This window comes from Puma concolor, chromosome A3 (assembly GCF_028749965.1).
Source record: "Puma concolor isolate L17-30 chromosome A3, mPumCon1.1.hap2, whole genome shotgun sequence".
NCBI classification, from domain to species: domain Eukaryota; kingdom Metazoa; phylum Chordata; class Mammalia; order Carnivora; family Felidae; genus Puma; species Puma concolor.
This window is the reverse complement of record NC_141669.1, coordinates 37,909,202-37,934,105: the sequence shown is the minus strand read 5'-3', so window position 1 is coordinate 37,934,105 and position 24,904 is coordinate 37,909,202. Positions and strand designations below refer to the sequence as shown.

Here is a 24,904-nt window from a genome sequence, read left to right as displayed (position 1 = left end):
GCTGACTGTTCAAACAATCTTTCTCAAATGAGTGATGGATCCCAATTTTGTCTATGAGGAAGGTGATGCTCTGGGAAGTCCCGACTCGCCCAGTGTTGCACTGCTCAGGAGAGTATGCTCCAGGACGAGATTGCTAGCTCTCAAAGAAGACTTTTCCACAGAGTTGCTCAATAAGTAAGTCCAGGAATCTACAAGTCCCCCTTATTCAAGACAGTGTGTCCTTGGCCACTGAACATATTAGAACAGAAACCAGAAAACATCTTTTAATGAAGCTTTCGGGCCTTTGAGGGAGTCATGATCAGTCACTTCTTTGTTGCTCCTATCTCAAAGGGAAGTGCATACCCCATTGTTCTGAGCCCTCCCTCTGTGATGAGGTCCCACTCTGGTCCTGAGGGGTCCTGTTCTGCTCTAAGCAGTCCATTTGCTAGCAACCTCTTGGATTCGATCCTTTAATAGAAAATTGTGAGCTAGGGGCACCTGGGTGGCTCAGTCGATTTAAGCGTCTGACTTTGGCTCAGGTCGTGATCTCACAGTCCGTGAGTTCGAGCCCCGCATCGGGCTCTGTGCTGACAGCTCAGAGCCTGGAAACTGTTTCAGATTCTGTGTCTCCCTCTCTCTCTGACCCTCCGCCATTCATGCTCTGTCTCTCTCTGTCTCAGAAATAAATAAACATTAGAAAATTAATGTGAGCTCATCTAAGAGATACTTACATGTCCAGAATGCCGGCAGTCTCAGGAAATAGAGGACTTCAGATGCTACTAACCTGTGTGGCTAAGTGAAGCACAATCTCTGTGCCTCCGATACACTGAAGGGACTACCATCTCTTTCTTTCAGGAAGGCCTGGGATGGGGTCCATTTGTAAGTTCTCATACGAGTACATGCTCCCCTGTATTCTGTCTTTAAAGGAAGAAGATGTATTAAAGAAAAGCAACACAGTGCTAGACAGATATTATTAGAAACATTTTTATTTAAAGTCAGACAATAGAAAGGTATGACAGGAAAAAATTACAGAAACTTGCAACAACAGAAGGTAACTTGGAAAGTTATTAGTAAATGAAAAGAAATAATATTCCTGATTTTACCAAATGATTTGTTAGTCTTTAAGTAGAATAATTTATCAGTTTAGCAAAATACACCCTGCTGGTATCTTTTGAACAGACAGTATAGTTAATTTACTAAATTGGTATCTACTAAAACCTTGCAAAGTAAAACAGTCAAGGCAGCATTTCCCCAACACTTGAGATACAACTGGGGGAAATTAAATAATAACATTAGAAATTTTTGTTTTGTTTTAAAATCCCACCTCATTCTGAATAGGTTGAACCTGCGTTTTGGCCCACAGATGGTACTTGGATACCTGATAAAAAACGGATGATCATAAGTCTGAACACAGACTGCTCCTCCCCCACCCCAGTCCCAAACCCCGCCTCCAAACACAGACACACACTGAATCCTAGGACACAAGTGCCATCAATGCCTTAGTCATGTGCAAGCATAGAAGCCCTGGACTAAAAACAAAAGGACCTGGGCCGCGGAAACCTGGATCTACACTGAGCCCTTTCTGAATCCTGGGTGGGGGAGCCGTGGATTTAGGGTCAGGAATGTAAAATTCTTTTTAAAACTTTGGCAAGTATACAAATGACTATTTCTTGATTGTCACTTTTATAAGGAAATATCATTCTACCTTCTGAAAAGATATTCTCCTATCTTATTTGACTTCCCTCTCAAACAAATGGAAGGCAAACTTCTGTAAAACAGAGGTGGGCGAAAACCTCTAGTAACAATGATTAGTTCATTATTTTTCACTTTCTCTATTTAAAAAGCATATAAAACGTATAGTCTATCGCTGACAACTAATATGAAAATATTGCTCATAATGGAGGTCTGGGACTAACATGGCTAGTTGTTTTTGGGGGGAGGCTCTATATATTTAATTGTTTTACAATAAACTATGTATCAGACCTCTGACAAAATAGCATTAGCTAATGCAAATTTTACTGCTCCTCTTAACCTTAATACCCTCACAGAGGTATTAAAATCAGTAATGAGCAAGGAAGTGTGGGGTCTGATAATTCGGAGCTAATATTTTTCTAAAATGCTATATTAGCTATATATTAACTTCTTCTGACAAATTTAAAGTTTTAAAGACAAGAGATTCAAGGAAAAACAAGGCTATAGAATACATAGAGAAATAGATTTTCTCTATGCCCACAATGATTTTGCCCACTGCAACACATGATTGTTCTATTCCAAAGGGTAATGAAGGGTATTAAGCAACATGCAGGACCCAATATAGAGTCCAATTCATGACATTAAAGGATAAATTACCTTTCAAGGTGTTGGGATAAAGAAAAATTTTAATGTTATTGGAATTTCACCAGGTGGGGCAAAACTTCATAATTGTGGTTGATATTTTAAGAACAGGAAGAGAGAAATTAGACAAATATATTGTAAAATAAAAAGAGGTCTCTGATTCTGCAGTTCTTTCTGGTTACAGAAAGAATCCTTCATAGATCTACAGGAATAAATTATTGACCAATTCAAATTTCTACCATGAAGTAGTAAAGTTAACTTATAAAACTGGAGGGCTCTTGGAGTTATGAATTATTGTAGAAATGTTAAGCTGCCATAACCCTACCTTTACATTGTTTGGTTGGGAGATGGGGAGGGGAAACAAAAAAGAGAAGGCAGGTACCTTGTGTCCACTGAAGGAGGTATACTTTATGAATTGTACTCTTGGACACAATCATGGAGTGGCTCTGCCACATGAAATCTAAACTTGGATGGATATTGGGAAGCAATTAACAAAGCACCCACCTGTGTGCCTAGTTGTTGCTGTGGGGAAACAGCAAAGTAGGGAGGCACATACCGGTCTTGCCTCCAAAAGCATAAAATACAATTTAAAATGTGCTTTTTATTTCTTATTTAAAAATTAGAAATTCTAAATATTATGTTGATGTTAACCTAAAGTCCTTTCTTAGGTCTGTATCCTTTCCAAGAAAAGAAGGTTAATACAGGCTTTGTTACAACTGGCAGATACTGCTGATAAATAGCATACTCAAAACAAAACCCCAGCAAAAACAAACAAAACAAAACAAAAGCCCAGCAATTTGGTGATTGGTAGCTACTGAAACTGGTTCTGTAAATCACATTAAACACTTTGGGTAAAGACATTCCATAAATGCTAAACAATAAACACACGTGAGGAAAACAGTTCTAGACGCTCAAGCCCTGTTTGGTTACATTTTGTTAAAGCTTACATTTCCTAAACTAAGCCTTATTTAAACTAAGTTTACTAACGACTTACATACCCTACTAGACTTAATTTTGACCATTATGTGATCAAACACTGCCAACCCATTTCTGAAAAGATAATTACAGCTCTTCATTTTGGATATTCACAAAAAGCCCAATTACTGAAATGTGCAGGGGCCCTATCAGCCGACCCCGTGACTGCACACAACCCCTCCAAGTTACAGCCTTGAGCACAGACCACCCCTCTGAGACACGGCCCTTACGCCCAGAAGGGTGAACTCGGGGAGAACATCTCCACCTTAAGACTCTGTGTTGTGCAACTGGAAGGATTTTGACAAGACCTCACATTTAGGTCCCCAGGAAGTGCCAAACTTTAAATTGCCGTGAACAAAGGAAAATGACACCCTTCTCAAGCAAGTGGGCACTCAGAAATACCTCTGTGTCATGTGCTTGCAGAAATACATACTAAGAAATAGGAGTAAACATCTCTGTTGTTTCTAAGGCCAATGGCTTTTACAATGAATAAATGGGCCACTTTGCCCACAGCACACATGCTATAATTGAAGCAAAAACACCATGCAATATGGACTGTCAGCATTTTTAACCCTCTATCAATATCCAACTTGTACAAAATGGGCAGAGCAGTCAGATCTTGAATAGACACTACAAGTCCATAAAGCTCTAAAATACGAAAGTCCTATGTCTTACTAACACACAAAATGTTAAGGGGGAATTGCTAACTTCATGGGTTAATATTCTGCAAAATAACTTCTTACACAATTCTATTGTGTCTTTAATGTATATCATCTGAAATTTCATAAAACTGGTAAACCACACAAACCGTGTTACTTTAGAATTTGTACAGCTAAATGCACCCTAGTGGAAGTATAATGATTATGTTTGCAAAAGTTATAAACCAATTTTACATTTTAAAATGCTTTAAAATAATAATTCATTCACTATATCAAATCTATGAGCAGTCAAAATTATACCCATTTCACAGATAAGGAACTGGACATTGAGAAAAAAAAATCCATATATCAATTTAGAACAATATGAATTCATGGTCCTTAAACCCCCTAGCCCTCTTAAGTTCTCCTTTCCTTCTCTCTCTTCTAATTAATTCAGCAAAGTGGCTTATATGTAAGCTTATGCAGGATTTCTTTACTAATCAACTATTCTTCCACTCTTAAAATAAGTAGGACTAGCAAGGAAAACTACTATTTAAAATCCTTATGGCAAGTTAAAAAGACAAATAGAAACCTAAGCAAATCTAATCTCCTACTTAGGCTGTTTTGCTTGCACCCTAATTCTGGGGTTTGGTACATAGAGCTGGGTAACAGAGGGTCCCTACAGAAGCAGACCTAATTGATGAAGCAGAATTTGAAATCACTCCAACATTTGGTTTTCTTTCAGGGTTCAGAATGAGGTCCTAACTGGGAAAGCTCCAGAGACAGGAGTTTTGGGCAAAGACTAAACAAGATATGGGAAAGTAGTTGCCCAATCTAAATTACGGTCACCTGGGTATTCCAATGTAACACCCTGATATATCCCATTCCACTCAACATCACAGTAAATAGGGATAAACCTTCTGCCACAAACCAGTATGAATAGTTAAGTTACATCTCAGTCAGTGAGTCTCATCCAGACTCTTTTAGGACACAAGTTACCTCTGTTATCTGTAAATGTTTGGCTTATAAGAATAGGGACATAAAGTACTTTCCAGTGTGCTGGTGTAAATCAACTTACATGGATTCTAACAAACACCGATTCATCTTAAAGGAGGTTATTCATCAGCGGAAATGGGTTATTAGATTTTGGTGAGAAAAAGGAAAAAATAAGATTAAGATAATCTAAGTTGACAGGATACGATAGGATATCCCTTAAGCTAAAGTTATCTCAATTAAAAAAGACCACAAATTAAAATCATTATTTTAAACATAAATATAAAATTTTCATATAAAATATATTGTTAAATTTTAAACTAAGTCCACACTTTCTTATAAAATAGCCTCTAGGACACTAGCTGAGATAATAGGGGCTCAAAAATACTGAGCAAGTGAACATTATAACTTGCATTAATGATATTTAAACCTTACTTTTTAACTAATAGTTCAACATCTCTTGGTAAAAAGGATCTTCTGTTAAGAATTTGGATTCTATTTTGATCTTTAACAAGCCAAATTATCTTTTTTGTATGATATTTAAAATATAAATAGCATTACTTAATATAATTATAAAATACACAAGGGAATTAGAGATTTGCTAAAATTATCCATTTAATTACTAAAATTCAGCAATTTTACTGATTTTTTCCCTGAAAAAGGAGTATTACATATATGTATGTGTATAATAAAGTTCATGTGGATAGGAAACCAGAAAATACTTTCTATGGTGGCTTTAAAGTACATTTTTAACCAAAAATGTTATCCAGAGCCATGTTAGGCCACAATGTAACCAAAGTATAAATAGTAGAAATTCACATCCCCTCAAACAACTGTCCTTCCACTTAGAACACAATGAACTTCTTCAGTAAGCAGAGTTGTTGTTCACTTAGCTGCAACTCCATTTAAGCATGGAATCAAAGCAAAACAAAACAAAAACAAAAAAGTGAAGAAGTGAATAGAAAACATATGCATTAATAGTTAATATACGCTATCTAAGTGTTAGGTTCCTACAGAAATATTTTGCTATGTTTTTAAAATCACTTTTCAAGGGTAGCTGTTTTCATCCAAGGATCGATTTCCCCCACTTTCATTATCTTTTATAATGAAATGCTCTGTTTTCAAGTTACTTATTGGAGTTGTTACCAACAAACACTGTCACACACATTCAGTTCAAGATATGAATATTAGTGTAATACTTAGTTTCTGTTATAAATAATATATGTATAAAACAAATAGGGTTGCCATTACTTATATACTGCAATAAATACACAAGAATGAATACAAATTAGTTTTCATAAAAATACAATTTCTAGCCAACTTAGGAGATTTCCAATCTATGAGGACATTAAATACTGTAAATACCAGGCAGTCTCCTCTGTTACAGAATGCCAGTCAGGAGAGATCTGAAAGAGATTCTTTATTGGTAGCCATATACAGTTGATTATACCATCTCTGTGTTTTCTTGCTATTTAAGAAAAAATATAGAACCTGGACATTTAAAACATTATCAATGCAATAATCACTACAGACTGTCACTGGATCTATTAAAATTTTGTTAAAAATTACCAAAGTCATGATGAATACAATTATTGCAGCTACATCATTTGAAAAAGTAATATAAATTATGCTGCTAAAGACAAAAAACATTGAAACACATAAACATCACAATGTAACACAGCAATAACTCATAACTATTTAATATGAAAAACTAAATTTAAAAAGTTATGTTAGAGAACTTGGGAATTTTCCACTTTAGCAAAAACAATCTATGTATCTCCAACTTCTATGATACAGTATACAATAAAATACTTTTAAAAGATAGGACATTCAAATGCTTCATTTACACAAATAATATTGCCAATACTAATAAAAGTGATGCCCTTAAACATGAACTGCTCTGCTAATTGTGATTTTAAAAATGTTTTCTTTACTTAATTTTACATTTTAGTTAGCAGTTAGCATTACATATTAATCAGTTCTGGGTTGACAAATAGAGAAGATCCTAGTCAAAATACTGTTGCTCAAAAGTAATGTACATCATATTGCTTGAAACTAACAACCATATAAAAGTGGTAATCATTTATCTAAACATTGATTATGAAAGACAACTGGCATATATTTGGGCAGAGTGTTGAGTTCATGATGGTTTATTTACGATAAAAGTACTTCTACCGAAGCTAACATGATAGGTAAGTTTCTATGTCAATTACTACAGTCTCTTAAAGTTATAAAAATATTATATAAAATACCACAGGCTTTAGAGGATATAACTTCATGTGGTTCTGATACTAGCAGCTGAAAAGTATTTATAATTTAAAAATAAATAAACTATAGAGGTAAACCAGTTACAAAACAGCAGAGGACTGCAATAGTCACAAGAGTGAAAAGAACTGCTTAATTACACAATAGCTAACAAAATGGTGAAGCAGTTGGATCAAAAGTTTTAAAAACCTCTTTCAGAGATTTGTCATCTGGTTCTTTACTGGGATCATTTTCTGGGGTGGGACTCATCTGTCCTGGCTGTCTTGACTGCCTTGGATCGCTGTACTGGGGTCTAATTAAGCCTGTTAATGCCTGAATAGGAAGACTGTGCACTGCTGGGACCTGAACCACACCAGAACTCCTGAGATTATCTGCCTGTGGGTCAACTGGCCCATCAACAGTGACTTCCACATTCGGACTGGTTTTCTGTGGCGGGATTGCCTCTCCAGGAGAAGGTTCATTTTTGTCACTACTTTTTAAACTACCACTTTTTTTCTGGTTCTCTGCATTTTCTGTTGCTAGCTCTGATGTAGATGATGAACCATGCTCCCTAGGGTCATACAAACTAATGCCACTAAGAACTGAACTTGGAGTTCCCAGTGGAAGGCCAGCTGAAGAGGAGAGTTTAGGGGCATATGGAGGCAAGGCCCCGGGACTAGAATTGCTAGTTATTGCCCCTGAGGGCTGTGATGAACCAGGGTTTGATCTGGTTAAGTGAGGGGCACTCTTTAATGTATGTGAATCCTTTGTAACTGCCTGATGAGACTCTGTACCATGCTGTCTATGAAGTCTAGGATCAAAATTTTTTTGTAGCCTAGGATCTCCTAACTTACTTCCTGAACTATGTAAGTCCCCAAATTGTTCTAGGTAGCCTTCTCTGTTTGTTGTGTTAATTTTGGCTTTGGCTGCTAATTTTGAATCAATGGGCATGGCGTTTTGATGAAGATCGCTTTTTGTATTCCATAACCTATTGAGCCTCTGGTCAGCTATAAGAGGGGGTAGAGGTAAATTGATTGAAGATACTGGGTCAGGTTTAGGTAAGGGGACTGGAAGTAAGTCTTCTGGAGCCCACACGATGTGTTTTGCAAAGTTGGGTTTGGTTAGGATAATATCCATTTTAATGTGACTGAACTGTCTCAGTTGTGACCTTGGATCCTGGAGCATTATACCAGGGGAAGAATCCAAAGGTATTAAGAAAGCTTTTTCTCTCAATTCTCTTTCTGTATCTTCATCATCATCATCTCCTCTTTTGTGTTTGACAGAGCCAGCATTTGCATGGTGTGAATCAAACTTTGTTCCGCCAACGGAAGATCCTGTGTGACTACTTCCATTCCCTCTTAATTTTCTGGGATCCCATACAAGTCTAAGATCCAGCGGGGCAGACTCAGAAGCTTTTCTCATGTCTTGCCTTGGGATAGTACGAAGTCTAGGGTCAACAACTTGGTTTCCTTTACTTTTCTCTTTAGCAAGTCTTGGATCAGTAGGAGTGCTGAGCTCTGTGGAAGGTTGTTGCTGATTCCTTAAAGTTTCTGTTTGTTTCTGTAATGTTTTCAGTATTGACTTGACACTGCTTCCTTCTTCCTCTTCACTACTGGAATACCAGTTAACAGTATCATCTAAATGTAGACAAAAACTTATTGTAAAGAATGAAACATTCATATTTGGCCTTAATTGAGATAATTTAAAAAACACATGCTATTTCTGAAATAAGTGTAGTCTAATTTCAAGAAAATGTATCATAGAAATGCCAGAGTTTCAACACTGGAACAAAATTAGATGTGGGATGACAATGATCAATTTAGTCGTTATACTCCATAAAGAAAGAAGTGTGATACTAGAATATGTGTAATGTCCTTCCAGCCAGGAGAAAGTCAGAACCTTTCATTCCGACTGGCCAAAGTGTGTGTGGTATGACAGAGTTGGGTAAGAAGAGAAATACTCTTGGAAAAGAACACCAAATGTTTTGGATCTCTTTAATTCTAGTAATACTCAGGTTTCATAGCTCTGGATTTATCAAGATAACAAGGGAGAAATACTTTTTAAAAATCTGGAAAGAAAACAAAAACACTAATAGTACTGGTTAAGGAAGCAATGGGAACTGACCAAATGAGGGATGATGTAGAGATTTTTCATTTATAGCTTATTATATTTTTAGATGCTTGACATATGTGAATATATTAGCTATTTAAACATTTAAAATTAAAAGTAACAAAACAAACATCCTGAAATCTATACACTTTATGGGAACACTTCAGACCTTACTCCTAGTCTATTTAACCTTACTGTGTTAGATACACTGTTAAGCTTAACTATCAGAGGTATTCTCTCTAGTAGTACAGAAGGGATTATAAACTGATGCTGCAGAAGGGGAGTCTCCTTCCTTTCCATTAAAACAACATACATTAACTCTGAAGTGGTTACACACATACACTCATACACACACACTCATACATACATATACATACTAGAATATCTTGGATGAATAGAATATTGTAAATATTCTCATTTTACCTCATTTCATTTCATTAATGTGTTTCTATTACATGGAACTTCAGTGTTACACATTTAGTTTGAACAGAGCTTGCAAAACAAGTACTGAAATTTAGGCTGAAAAGTGTGGTTTAAAATTGTACAGACTGGGGCATGCGGGTGGCTCAGTCAGTTGAGTGACCAACTCTTGATTTCGGCTCAGGACATGATCTCACAGTTGGTGAACTCGAGCCCCGCTCAGGCTCTGCACTGACAGCACAGAACCTGCTTGGAATTCTCTCTCTCTCTCCTTCCTCTCTCTCTCTACCCCTCCCCTGCTCTCTCTCTTTCCCTTTCAAAATAAATAAACATAAGAAAAGTCTTAAAGTAAATTTCAAAAATTGTATAGATTATATCACAATGGAAAAAAGTTTTTTTTTTAAAGATTTTATTTTTAAGTAATCCCCCTGCCCAATGTGGGGCTCAAACTTAACAACCCCAAGATCAAGAGTCGCATGCTCCACCGACTCAGCCAGCCAGGTGTCCCAACACAACTGATAAAAGTTTTACTCATATCTCAGTGTCTGAAGAAAACTACTTTTAGGGGCGTCTGGGTGGCTGAGTCAGTTAAGCTTCCTGCTCTGGATTTTGGCTCAGGTCATGATCTCATGGTCATGAGACTGAGCCCCATGTTGGGCCCTGAACTGATGGTGGAGCCTGCTTAAGATTCTCTCCTTCCCTCTCCCTTGGGCCCTCCCCTGCTTGCGCTCTCTTCTCAATAGAAAAAAAAAGTGAGCTAGCTTTCAAAACAACAACAACAACAACAACAACAACAACAACAACAACAACAACAACAGGCTACTTCTACACACTAGATCTCTTTTCTTCTTCTCAGTGACCTCAGGAAGCCTAAAGCTTTTACCTATTGCCATTATTTTAAATACTTCTGTATAGGAATTTCACTCCTCACAGAATTTGTTACTTGATCCAAATAGGTAAGATGATCCAAATCTGATCCATATAAGGAAAATACTATTTTATTTTGACTTTCATATCTATAAGCAATCTTAAATCCTTTTTGGAATGAGAATGAGTATATGACAGAAGGAAAGCAAACCAGTAGAGATAGCCCAATGGAAAGGAGATTTTAGATAGGAAATGACAGTTATCAGCTTTTTATCAAAGGACAGATAAACTTATAAGGGCATTAAAATTTATAAAAATGAACACAAACACAAAAAAACCTAGCTGTTCAAGATTTTTTCTGGACACAGAGAAAAAACTCTCATAAAACCTCACCAATTATATAATATTATAGTACAAAATTTTATATCTAGAAAATTTGTAGTTTTCTTATTTATGAAAATACAAATCTTTGTAAGACTTTATAGAAAATAATGAAAATTGTTTTTTCTTAAAATTAAGTTTTAGCACTTAAAGGAGCAAACATAAATTGTACAGGAAATTAACTTATTAGGAATCCCTCATTTCCCCATGATGTTAAATAAATGAAAAGTTAATGCTACCTTCTTTGAAAAGGCAACAAACAATGTTTATATAATAGCTTGTAGCTACCTAATGTTATCTAGTTCTACACAGTTATTTATAAATTTTATATTTAAGAGTGGGCAAATGGGCACCAGGCTGGCTCAGTTGGTGGAGAGTGTGACTCTTGGTCTGAGTCGTGTGTTTGAGCCCCACAGTGGGTGTGCAGTTAAGAAAAAGGAAATACACACACACACACACACACACACACACACATACACACACACACACACACACACACAAATAGAGTGGGCAAACACATCAATTTTGTAATTCATAAAAATTTGATGCTTTAAGCTTTCTCTCCTTAACTGAATTAACTAATTGCTATACACTTATCAATATCAAAACCACTAGGGTAAACTTGGTGTCTCCACATAATCTTTTAAAAAAATTTTTTTTAAATAATGTTTTTATTTATTTTTTGAGACAGAGAGAGACAGAGCATAGCAGGGGAGGGGCAGAGAGAGAGAGAGAGACACAGAATCTGAAGCAGGCTCCAGGCTCTGAGCTGTCAGCACAGAGCCTGACATGGGGCTCAAACTCATGGACTGTGAGATCATGACCTGAGCCGAAGTCGGACGTTTAACCGACTGAGCCACCCAGGCGCCCCTCCACATAATCTTCTATATTAAAAAGAATACTCCTTCATAATATAGTAGAACCTGAAATACACAGCCTGTGCCCATAAAAACTTCTCTAATAACTGAGTCATTTTAAACTTGGGCTAGAAGTCAAACTTCCTGAACTGGAAGATGTCCTGTTTCTGTTCTATTTCTTTCTTCCAAACACAGGACTTATTAGCAAGTCTGCTCAGCCAGGCCTCATACTATAGCTTCAGATCAAACCCTTTGCAATTAATTACTAAAGCATGTATGGCCCTGGAAACCACAATCAATTCCAAGCAGATAGGAGCTACGAGGTAAACTGGAAATAGAATAGATAGTTTAGAGGAACTCCTTTTCCAAGTTTTAACCTATTCAAGACCGTTTCAGGAACCAAGTAATCCAAAGTAAGATGCTATCAGCACCTGACACACCTTCTTCCTTGCTTGGTGCCCTCTGAGGTTGGGTGCTGCTTGGTTCATCTTCTTCTTGGTATTTCTGAGTAAGTCTCACAAAAAGAGCTCTCTGCACTGCAGGAAGGAGACCTGGTGCAGGCAGGGGGCCGTGGCCCGTCGTGTTGCTGCTGCCGTCAGATCCACCACCCCGGTTTGGGGAATCTTGAACAACCGGAGGCTGATGCTGGGCAAATTCAACATGCCACATGCCATCTATACACATAACACAGAAAGACACAGATGTGAATTTAGCACAGAACTCCTCTAGAGGGCACCACAGTGAGTTATAACAAATTGAAGCTCTAATACTAACTACATTTGATTACCAAATTATTATGTGATTGTAAATATTTTTTAAAACTATCTAAAGTTCTGGTGTAACCAATGTTTGGTTAAATTTAAAACATATTTTATGGTTTTGGGGGCACCTGGGTAGCTCAGTTGGTTAAGTGGCCAACCTGATTTCAGCTCAGGCCATGATCTTGTGGTTCATGAGATCGAGCCCAGTGTGGGGTTCTGTGCTGACAGGGCAGAGCCTGCTTGGGATTCTCTCTCTCCCTCTCTCTCTGTCCAACTTCATTTGTGCTCTCATGCATGCTCTCTCTCTCTCAAAATAAACTTAAAAAAAAAACATGTTTATGGTTTCAATTTTATTACATTTTACTTAGCTTTATTTAAAACATACATTCTTATGTTTTTAATGAAAGATAGATAACTCCAAAGATTTTAAATTAAAAATGAGTTATTTCAAAAGGAAAACTTACCACCAGAGTTATTGGGTGGCTGGAAATTATGTACAACATGCTGTGAATAGTAATTATCATAAAACTCGGCTGGGTTTTGTACGGACTCATAACTGGTGTTGAGCTGCATTTCACCAGTACTTTGCAGGTATGACGAACTTGGAGAACAGTGATTCTCTCTAGGTACTTTCATCATGTGTTCTGGAAAGCCTGGGCAATGGTAAGCACCACTCATACTTGGTGGTGTCAAAGGTGGATCTGGTTGAACAAGTACTCCAGCTTGACTGTGAGGACCTAAAATTCCAGGTGGACCAGGTGGCAAAGGTGGGCTGTGCGGCACGGCTGCACATGGATGATGTCCGGGGGAGCCTGGGTGCATCACAGGACTATTATGTCCCTGAGACATATTGGGTCCAGGACCTGGACTTGATCCAGAACTATAGATATGTTGAGGATGTGGACTGCCTTCCTGAAATTGTGGTCCTGGTGGTGAGGCACTATTATAAAATGCTGGTGGCCTGTAGACAGAAGGAATATTTCTTAGCTCAAAGAAAGAGGCAAGTAAGAATGTTACATTTTTAAATAAGTATTGGTTGCATGTGCTTTTCTATATCAGAACGTGTTTTTAAGAAGCAGTTTATTCCATATTATCTCCAAGTGAAAACACCAATACATGCATCTTGCTTTCATTTTCAGCTCAGTCTTAACTGCCACTCACTATCACCTGTTCTAAAACTTACTCAGAGATATTTTGAAAAATACAGAAAAGTACAAAAATAAGTAAGAATCACCTCTAATCCCACCACCCAAAGGTAAATTTTTCTTTATTAGTTCTCTCCTAGTCTAGGCATACACAGATCTTTTTTAATACATAATGAAATTAAAATTATACTATATAAACATACAACTTTTCAATTTCTGATTGATTACTGGTGGCATATACAAAGACCTTTAGGTTTTGACTATTGTTCTTCTTTCTGGATATCTTACTAATTTAACTACTATTTCTAATAGTTTTGGCAGTTGGTTCCTTCAGGATTACTGAGGAAAACTGCCCAAATAATGGCCTGTCTCTCCAGGCCATTTTATATCTTTGTATCTATTATATCTTTCTCTTTTTGCATTGACAAGGATCTGATCTACAGTATTAGCCAACAGTGCACATACCTGTCTTCTTCTTGACCTTAATAGAAATAATTTTAATGGTTCACATTAACTATGATGTTTCTTATAGAGTTCTTGTTCCTCATTTGCTGACATCTCACTGTTAGGGATCCCTGAGTGTTCAGGGTTAAAAGAACAATCAACAATAGGACTTAAAGCCCAGATGCATAGACCCTGCGGTGTGGGTAGCAAGGCTGGAATGGTGGTGTTAGAAAATGCAGATCTGGATCCAGCTTATCCCCAAAGATTTTCCTCTACTAGCCCAAGGAAATATTTCTCTAAAAGAACTAAATATTCTTAAGCCATGCTAATGCCACTATCTGAAGGTGTTATCAGTATTCATGCAGCCTCCTAACAAATTGGGAGAAATATCAATTCATCCACCTGGCAGTGCCCTTCCGGATGGATTACTGTGTGGAGAGGTTTCTGAAGCTGTGTTAAGGATTCCATAGAGAAAAGCATGGATGGCATGCAGTGGAGGGTGGGGACAAAGAGAAAGTAGGAAGTAGCAATTGGGGTGAATGCCAGGTATCTGCTATCTCTACTTAAGTTTAATTATATGATTACCGTGGAATACAAGTTAGTTTCTTAATAAGAATTTTTAGGAGCAAAAATGGTATCACTAAAAAAAATTTTAACTTACTTCTTCCCAATCTTATGTGCTAAATCCACAGTAGGTTTCACAACTATTTCAAAAAGAGATGGGATTTTCTTGAAATCATCGGAGAGATCTGTCTGAAAATCATCTTCAGGATCAGAAAAGGGAAAATGCTCTGGTGGGGTTGGCAGAAGCCCAACTCCTGGAGGTGGTTTGGGAAGAGGAGTTATGCCCCGTTTTCTAAGTTCTTCTAATTCTCTTTCATCTTCATTTGTGGCTTCTTCTTCAGTGTTCAACACCTAAAAATAATTGGCAAAGATTACTATTTCAACACAAGCTTTCTTCCTTACATTTAAAATTTTTTTCAATGTTTATTTTTGAAAGAGAGTCAGAGAGAGAGAAAGAAAGACAGGGACGAGTGCAAATGAGGGAGGGGCAGAGAGAGAAGGACAGAGGATCCAAAACAGGCTCTATGCTGACAGCAAGAGAGCCAACATGGGGATTGAACTCACAAACCGTGAGGTCATGACCCCAGCCAAAGGTGGATGCTCAACTGACTGAGCCACCCAGGCACCCCTCTTCCTTACATTTAAAAACTGTGAACACTTCAATAAACTAGTTTTGATATTAGAAAATTATCATTTTAAAGTTAAAATGGATCAGAGAGAGAAAACTCATTTTTGATAATGAGATTCAAAATGGTAAAGGATATTTCTCAAAGTACATTAGCTTTTTAATGGCAGAACAAGAGTAAGAAAAGATTCTTAATTCCTAGCCCAATATTTCTGCTTTTCTAACACACTACATTAAAAAAATTTTTTTTAATATTTACTTTTGAGAGAGACAGAGACACAGACAGAGCATGAGCAGAAGAGGGCAGAGAGAGAGGGAGACACAGAATCCGAAGCAGGCTCCAGGCTCTGAGTTGTCAGCACAGGGCCCGATGCAGGGCTTGAAACCACAGACAGTGAGATCATGACCTGAGCCAAAGTCGGACACTTAACTGAATGAGCCACCCAGGTGCCCCTTTAACACACTACATTAATGGATTAAAACCTAAAATAGCAAACCCTTGATTTCTCAGGAGGGTTTTATGAAATGTAATTTGTAAAACATGATTCAAGTCAAATGAATTTGTGGTGAGACCTAACAAATAACTGAAGTGCAAAAGACAGTACTTACTTTGTCCAAAAGTTTCTTTGTTTCTTTAGTCAGATCATCATGGGAAAATTTACAATTGTCTCCTTGGTAACATTTCGCTCCACTGTGATAGAACTTACATGGAAATTCATGTAAATAAAAATATTAAGGAATAAACCAAGTAAAATCAAACCCCAATATTTTTAAACCACAAAACATAACTGTGCTGAGTCAATCATATCATACTAAATTTTCTACAATCATGTCAGATTAGACTACTTAATTTTTTTTTAAGATTAAGTATTTTAATTAGGCAGCAAACATTCAAAAATTTTAAATCTTTCTTACTATATTAAACTAGAAATTTTTTAAAGAAAAAATACTTACAATTGTTATAGCAAATACTATAGTATTCTAGTTATGTAAGTCCTGTAATTTTCCATAATAAAAATATTACATAAAACAAATTTTGTAGCAAGAGCTTATATCTATGAAGAAAACAAAAGGACTTGATATGTCATGTTAAAGTCAAATATCCCAACATGAAAACTATAAGCAAATCATTCTCATGATTTTGGAGACAAACCTCAAACTTCTAAAGAAAATATTAAATCCATAAGCTTATTAAAAAAATATACCATTTGTGTTTATGTTCAGAGAATTCCTGAGTGGTTTTAGCATATTTATTATTATAATCATTACATTGACAAGATCAAGAGAGAGAAATCATATGATCATCTCAGCAGATACAAAAGGCAACTGCTAAAATTCAAAATCTTTTTTTGACTTAAAATAAAAATAAAAACCTCTTAGTAAAATAAGAACACAGTTACTTAACTTGATTTAAAAAATCTTAGGGACACCTCAGTTGGTTAAGTGTCCGACTTCGGCTCAAGTCATGATCTCACAGTCTGTGAGTTTGAGCCTGCATCAGGCTCTGTGCTGACAGCTCAGAGCCTGGAGCCTGCTTTGGATTCTGTGCCTTCCTCTCTCTGCCCCTCCCCTGCTCTCTGTCTCTCTCTTTCTCTCAAAAATAAATAAATATAAAAAAATGTATCTTAGAACTATAGTCACAAGGGGTGCCTGGCTGACTCAGTCGATGGAGTATGGGTACATCAATCTCAGGGTTCTATTGTTGAGCACCACATTAGGTATTAGAATTCACTTAAAAATAAAATCTTAAAAACAAAAACAAACAAATAAAAACCTACAGCCACAAGCCAAAGCAAAAAAGCACTATAATTAAAACATGTATTATGTCTGTCACAATCACTACTGTTGAACATCATGCTGGAAGTGTAGCCAATATAATGAAAATTAAGAAGCTTAAATGTGATAAAAGAAGTAATTATTATTATTTACAGATGACATAACCCTATGGGGAAAATCTAAGAATAGGCTGAAAGCTTTTATTTCAATAAGGTGTTTGGTTTCTAAAGAAATATGCCAAATCTTAAAAAGATTTCCTTTTCTTGAGTAAGTCAAATTTATTATAACATTTTGATAGAGAAAGGAGGATTATTTGTCCTACTACATATCAAATATACTATTATAGAGGGGAAAAATCAAACAGCACAATGTGTGATAGTAGTATAGAGGTAGATCTGGTCAAGATGCCATTTTAAATCAGTGAAGATGAGACAATAAGTGTAACCATCTGGAAAAAAAATAAGGTCCTTACTGCACATCACACATTAAAAAATAATCCATATCAACTAAAGGTATAAATATTAAATTAAAAAAAATACAACTTTAACAACCAGAGCTGGATAACATTTTTGTAAAAAATTATGTGTAAAAATATATACATATATACATCCAGTCATACATACATACCTCAGCATGGAAAAAAAATCTTAAAGGCTTCACACCATATTGTTAGCATGGTTATCCATGAAGAGTGAGATTACTTAGGATTAAAAAAAGTCAACTTGAAAATTATCAAACATGTACCAAAGTAGAGAGAAAATGAGCTCCCTCCTGCTGGCCATGTAGGTTCAACAATTTTCATCATTTGGAATTCTGTGAGATCTTTATCACTCCTATACTCTCTTCTCGACTCTCCCCACAAACACTGGAGTATATGAAACACAGCACATTCCAAATACATTACATCAGAAAATCGTTTCCAAATTTATTTCAAATGGATAAGGAATATTTTTCTTAGCAATCACAACCTTACCATCAATCTAAAAAAATTAACGCATTAATTTCATCTGATACTGTCAATACACAAATTTTCCAGACTGTTTCCAAAAAATGTCTTTTTATAACTGCTTTATTCACATCAGGATCCAAACATGATCCATAAATTGCATCCAGTTAATAGACCTCTCAAATTTCCTTTATTGATCTCTAGAAGTCCTCCTTGATTTTTGCATCATTTGTTAATTTTACTATTTGTCAATAGATGGTGTTTAAACACTCCGTACTGCATCGTATTAGGAGGCATTTAACGTATAGTTGGCTTTTTTTAGTGAGGTTAAGACCAAGCAGTCAGCCCCAGTGCTGTCAGCCCAATCTACCAATTATAAAGTTGCTCACCAACATTTCACCTAATGAGTTTAGCAGCCATCAGTAATCACTGCCCAGACCAATTAGAAAAGGGTGAATTCACATGTAATTTTGTCAGAGCCTGCCAAGCTCCCATCTATAGGCGTGAACAATTTTGCATTCTTACCACAAAGTTGGAATGTCATCTGTTTTTTCACAGCCTTGCTAACAAACCTTGCTCTCACTTTTAATTTTTGCAAATCTGGAAGCTACAAATGGTATCTCGACATACATTATATTATGAACAGGATGGAGCGTCTTTTTATAACATTTTGGGAACATCTGCATTTCTCTATGAATTATCTGTATGTCTTGCTCATTTTTCTTTTCAATTTTTAGAAACTCATGTATTAAGGCTGTTATCTCTGTAAGTGATGTAAGTTGCAAATAATTTTTCTCATTTTATTATTTATCTTTGGCTACATAGGTCATATTTTTGTCATGCAAGTTTAAAAATTTTTGTGCAAATTTTCAATCTTTTATTGCTTCTGGATTTTAAGTCAGACTTGGGAAAGTTTTCTACTCTTCTGGATTATGAAGGAATCCATTCATAAAAATCATTTGATTTGTATGGTTTCATTTTTTATATTTAGCTCAATGATAAAAAGGGATTTTTTACTTAATTTGTTAATATTATTTTTTGACCTACACAAGACTATTTTATTATTATTTTTTTTAATTTTTTTTTCAACGTTTATTTATTTTTGGGACAGAGAGAGACAGAGCATGAATGGGGGAGGGGCAGAGAGAGAGGGAGACACAGAATCGGAAACAGGCTCCAGGCTCTGAGCCATCAGCCCAGAGCCTGACGCGGGGCTCGAACTCACGGACCGCGAGATCGTGACCTGGCTGAAGTCGGACGCTTAACCGACTGCGCCACCCAGGCGCCCCAAGACTATTTTAAATTTTAGGTGGAAGAAATAAATGTGAGGATCTGTGAAATATCAGTTTGCTGGCAAGACAGAAATAATCACAGCAAAGCAACACAGACATTAGGGCAAACAGATCCATGGAGCCCAACAGAAAGTCCAGAACAAAACCAAAAACATACATGTAAACACTTCATCTACAATGAAGATGGAATTTCAAATCAGGGAGGAAAGGCTCCATTAGTTATAAATGGTAATGAATAACCAGCAACATAATGGGGGGCAGTTAACATGGAAAGATTCATGAGATTTAGATATAGATAGACACAAAGATATAGATATATATAAATTTTTTTTTAAAGAAGAATTATGTATAATGAAATACCAATTTGAGTGGGGACAGGAGTTACAATTTAAATGTATAGATATCCAAAGAGAAATAGGGAAGAATGTACTGTGTTTGTCACTGTGTGATAAGATTTGATGAGACTTCGGTTTTATAATGTTCAACAATAATAATTTAATACTTATATTCATAAGTAAAATAATTAAGTCATAGAATAAACAGTTTGCCAACTACTCCTTTACGAAGTACAGTTGCTTGAAATACTTATAAGCTGAGTATATTAAATATAAAGTACCTTTAGTTCACAGATCTTCTTTTCCAAAGGGAAGTTATTTTATTTTCCTAAAGAATACCTCAGTTTGCCCTTTCGAAGCACAAAGGCTACCGAGACTTGGTTTATGTAATGTGCTATTTTAAATTTACAACCAAAGTAGCCTGTAGAGGTTCTACCTAGGATTTTTAAAAACCTCAGTAATGTTAATAAATAAATAAATAAATAAATAAATAAATAAATAAATAAATAAAATAAAATAAAAACCTCAGTAATGTTTTACAACCTCAATATTTTGGTTAACATATTTTTAATAAAGGATATTATGCATATAAATGCAGTTCTCTCCTTTGGTACAATATCCTTGTAAATAAAATTTGCAGATCTCTTTTCTCTTCTCCAACTCTGCATCATGATCAAATTTACATTGATCTCCCTGTCACAAAAAAGAAAAACAAAAAAAAAAAAAAAAGAGAGAAAAAGAGAAACATTGAATTTTCTCTATGGTATTTCATGGTAGAACTATGGACACATCTTCAGTCTTTAAATAAAGAGCTAATAATAATTCAAACAATCCCTTGGAATTCTTGCCCAAGACAGTGGATGTGCCATGTACAGAGGCAGCACAGTGAGCGTGGCCTCAGAGGCTACTGCCTGGCTCTACCAGCACTCACCATTTCTAGCTGAGCTACTGTGGTCACTTAATTAATCTCCTGGTTTGGCCACGTTTAAAGTGGGGAAAATATGAGGTGCCTGGGTGGCTCAGTCAGTTAAGACTCTCGGCTCCAGCTCAGGCCATGATCTCATGGTTTGTGAGACTGAACCTGCTTCAGGCTCTGCGCTGACAGCACAGAACCTGCTTGGGATTCCCTGTCTCCCTCTCTCTCTCTGCCCCTCCCCTACTCTCTCTCTCTCTCAAAAGAAATAAACATTAAAAAAAATAAAAAAATAAAGTGGGGAGAATTAACAGTAACTACTTCATAGGTTTGCTGTAAAGATTAAAACGTTTAATATTAGTGATCCACTTTGAACAGTACTTGCCACATAGTCAGCATTATGTGTTTGTTAAATAAAACCTGATTTAACAAAGTATATTACTGTCCCAGAATATAATTAAATGAGCTCTGTGGTACAGTATTTCCATGCAAGATACATTTCAAAGAAATAGCTTTATTACAACTATATGAGAAATGAAAAACCTAACCACCCCCAAAAGACTAAATTTTAAAGATTATTTTGGAAGTTAAGATGACTCATGAGATATCACTATAAATTTACCTTAATACATCTCCCTTCCAGAAAGTATTTACAGATTTGTTTTCCTTTGTGTTCCACTGTGTGCTGATTAATGAATTCCTGAGTCATAACCTTCCATTTCTTCGCTGGTTTATTATACTGTGAGAAAAAAACAATTCATTTGAATACAACATACGAAATATTAAAGGTATTAAAATGGATAGTCAAATGGATTGAGAAAGCAGTATAATTACAACCTAAAGTGGCCAAGACTGGACATTCAGATGCTATCATTTATTTGGAGTTATGTTTCTAATACACTGCTTATTGCTACTAGTGGTTCAAATAACCCTATTTCTATTTTAATGAGGATGTACAGGGGCGCCTGGGTGGCGCAGTCGGTTAAGCGTCCGACTTCAGCCAGGTCACGATCTCGCGGTCCGTGAGTTCGAGCCCCGCATCAGGCTCTGGGCTGATGGCTCAGAGCCTGGAGCCTGTTTCTGATTCTGTGTCTCCCTCTCTCTCTGCCCCTCCCCCGTTCATGCTCTGTCTCTCTCTGTCCCAAAGATAAATAAACGTTGAAAAAAAAAAATTTTAATGAGGATGTACAACTACTTTTTAAAGATAAAAAGCTTGAAAATTAACAATAATACTCAGTGTTGGCAAAGGTATGATAAAGTGTGCACTCTCATATTATTCTTGATAGCTATGTTATAAAAGACTTATAATATCCATATTGTTAGACACAGAATTTGTACTTTCAAGGAGTATTCTGAGGGAATCATCAGGGAGGCACACATATATTTATTCACAAAAATAACTACTGCAGAATTACTTACATGACAAAACAACAAACAAACAAAAATCTAGAAATACCCTACACATCCCAGATAAGAAGACCAGTTAAATACCTATCACTGGTAGACTACTATGTAATCATTAAAAACTGATGAGATGGAGGGGCGCCTGTGTGGCTCAGTTGGTTAAGTGTCCGACATCAGCTCAGGTCATGGTCTCACAGTCTGTGAGTTCGAGCCTCACGTCAGGTTCTGTGCTGACAGCTCAGAGCCTGGAGCCTGCTTCAGATTCTGTGTCTCCCTCTCTCTCTGCCCCTCCCCTGCTCATGCTCTGTATCTCTCTGTCTCAAAAAATAAATAAAAACATTAAAAAAATTTTAAAACACTGATGAGATGGAGAGACAATTTGGGGACATAAGAAATGTTCATAGGGGTGTCTGGGTGGCTCAGTTGGTTAAGCGTCCCACTCTTAATGTCAGCTTGCATCATGGTATTGCTGTACATGGGATAGAGCCCTGCATTCTCTCTGCACTGGCAGCATGGAGCCTGCTTGGGATTCTCTCTCTCCCTCTTTCTCTCCCTCTTTCTCTGCCCCTTGTGCACTCTCGCTCTCTCTCTCTCAAAATTGATAGACATTTAAAAAAAGAAAGAAAGAAAATGCACATAATACTTTACTAAGTGAAAAATTGATCCCAATTTTATAATAAAAAAAGACTGAAGAATAAAAAAGAAAAAAGACTAAAAGAATATACCCCCACATTTAAGAGTATATGTCTCTAGGTGTACTCCTAAAAAAATTAGAAATTTTTTGAATTATTTTTGTACTTCCTTTAAGAAAAAGAGGAAGGATATATTTCCTTTAGCTTTTAAATTAAAAAACAAAACAAAACAGAAAGAAATGTATTGTAGAAAATCTCACAGCCCTACATGTTTCCTTAGTTCTCCTTTAACCCCTATTCAACTTTTTTTTTTTCCCTATTCAACTTTCGCTAGGAGTACAAGAAGATTGATTTGTTAACAAGAGTATGATGCTTAGCCATGCTAAGGACTTAAGATTCATGAGCTCTATAAAACAACACTATTTTTCAAACACCCGGTATGCACCATGCTTGGCATACAGTAGGAGCTCAATAGCTACTTGCTCTTATAATTTGATTTGTTTCCCTTTCCCTCAGTTTGCTGGAGATGGAGAACAAAACACAACCTACTGGAAATAGGAAATTTCCAGCAAACACTTGAGGCAAGAGATGGCTAGACTGAAATCTGATCCTCAGCACTTGCATTTGAAATATGCTTTACTGTAGGAATTCTTGGGGGGAAAAAAGTACAAAAATACCAAGAAAACAGAGAATCCTATAGGTTCTTTTAAAAAATATAAGCATAATCAAATTGCCCCAGGGAAACGCAATGAAATTGCTTATAATATACTATGATAGAACCATTTAAACTGTCTTAAATTTATGTAGATTTGACTCACAAACATTTTCTATTTCTAGGTTCACTTAGAACAAGTAGATATAAATGACCAGCTCATATATGCCTTCTCTACAAAGAATGGTGGCTATAATAAAATAGGAAGCCAAGGAGAATGCATTACACAAAATCAATGGGCCAGCTTGAAGAATATAACTCTGAAATTAAAAAGTAAAAAATTAGGTAATCACAAAAAAAAAAAACCACCCAAACACCCTGAAAAACACACCAAGTTGCACCTATATTTCATTAATAACTCATTCTATGTTACTTTCTAATGATATGCCTCATTGTTGTAATAGAGGATAGTGGTTTTTTCCGTTTTGTTTAGTTTGGTAAAAAAGTAGAAAGTATCTCAGTATCCATAACTGTGAGAAATCTAATTATAATCATGATATTCCAGAAAATCTAACTTTAACAATAAAATTTTAGGACAAAATAAAGTGCCTAGAAGATCTGATCTTTTACGTCTGAATCTACAGAAGCAACATGAATGTCCTCTACCCTTAAAGATCACTTGTAATGTAAGAGCTGGAAGAATCAGTCATCTAGTTCGGCACCCTCACTAGACAAGTATAGAAACTGAAGATTAGAGAAATTAGTGACTTGCCAAGGGTCATATGGTGAGTGAGCAGGCAGGTTAGATAGAACTCTCTGCACTGTATCACATTACCTCTAAGAAAACACAATTCAAGAAAAGAGGAAGAGAAAGGAAAAATGGAGGGAGAGAGAGAAAACTAAACTATCTACTTGGTTATTTTAAAATTTACTCTAGAAGATGTATTACACTGGTATAAGGAAAACATGCATAAAATATTTTTTAAATACATAAAGAAGAGGAAATGAAAGGATCTATCAGTAAAATAATATATGTTTACAGAAAATTTAACAGCTGTTATAAAGACAAAAAAATTTAGATGATTTATGGCTAACAGAATAAATAAGTCTTTCAAATCCATCAAAAATTTGCTTGTTCTGTGACTACCCTTGAGTTTTCAAGACTGTGTGAACATACAAGTATCTGTGAGTTTATCTGGCTTTAGGAAGATCTTACACTCCTTGGAAAGGATGGATCTATATTGGCCACTTTACCATGTTCACTCTATCCTGAATAGGTCTCCCCTAGACTACTCCCAAACATAAGCTACATGCTTGGGCTCTGGCACTCTCCTGGCTGTTTCTGGAATAAGAAGAAATCTCTCTTGACAGCCAATAAACTGAAACAGTTGATAACATTTTAACCTTAATAAACAAAAGGAAAAATATTCTAAATCTGATGAATGTAAAAGAAAGAATTTATTCTGATTTCTATACCATGATAAAGCATCTTTTAGTTGCAGTCCAGATCAGTAAACACCAAAATGTCAGTGCTTGGGGTGCCTGGGTGGCTCAGTCAGTTAAGCGTCTAACAATGGCTCAGGTCATCTCAAGGTTTGTGAGTTCAAGCCCTGGGTCA

At 36.2% G+C, this 24,904-nt stretch overlaps 1 protein-coding gene across 2 annotated transcripts in view; it reads right to left on the bottom strand.

The window, feature by feature from the left end:
* Positions 1-6,324: 6,324 nt before the first annotated feature.
* Positions 6,325-24,904, bottom strand: part of ZC3H6 (zinc finger CCCH-type containing 6) — a 70,225-nt gene continuing 51,645 nt past the window's right edge. Inside the window, exons 6-12 of one of the 2 annotated variants that reach the window (XM_086700578.1) lie at positions 21,221-21,337; positions 20,267-20,378; positions 15,946-16,055; positions 14,809-15,062; positions 13,023-13,519; positions 12,229-12,471; positions 6,325-8,800 (exon numbers count right to left, since the gene is read on the bottom strand). In XM_086700578.1, the coding sequence (XP_086556704.1) occupies positions 7,332-8,800; positions 12,229-12,471; positions 13,023-13,519; positions 14,809-15,062; positions 15,946-16,055; positions 20,267-20,378; positions 21,221-21,337 (2,802 nt within the window). In that variant the 3' untranslated portion in view covers positions 6,325-7,331. The remainder of the gene's footprint in view (positions 8,801-12,228; positions 12,472-13,022; positions 13,520-14,808; positions 15,063-15,945; positions 16,056-20,266; positions 20,379-21,220; positions 21,338-24,904) is intronic. The other variant, XM_086700579.1, reaches the window with a different exon arrangement.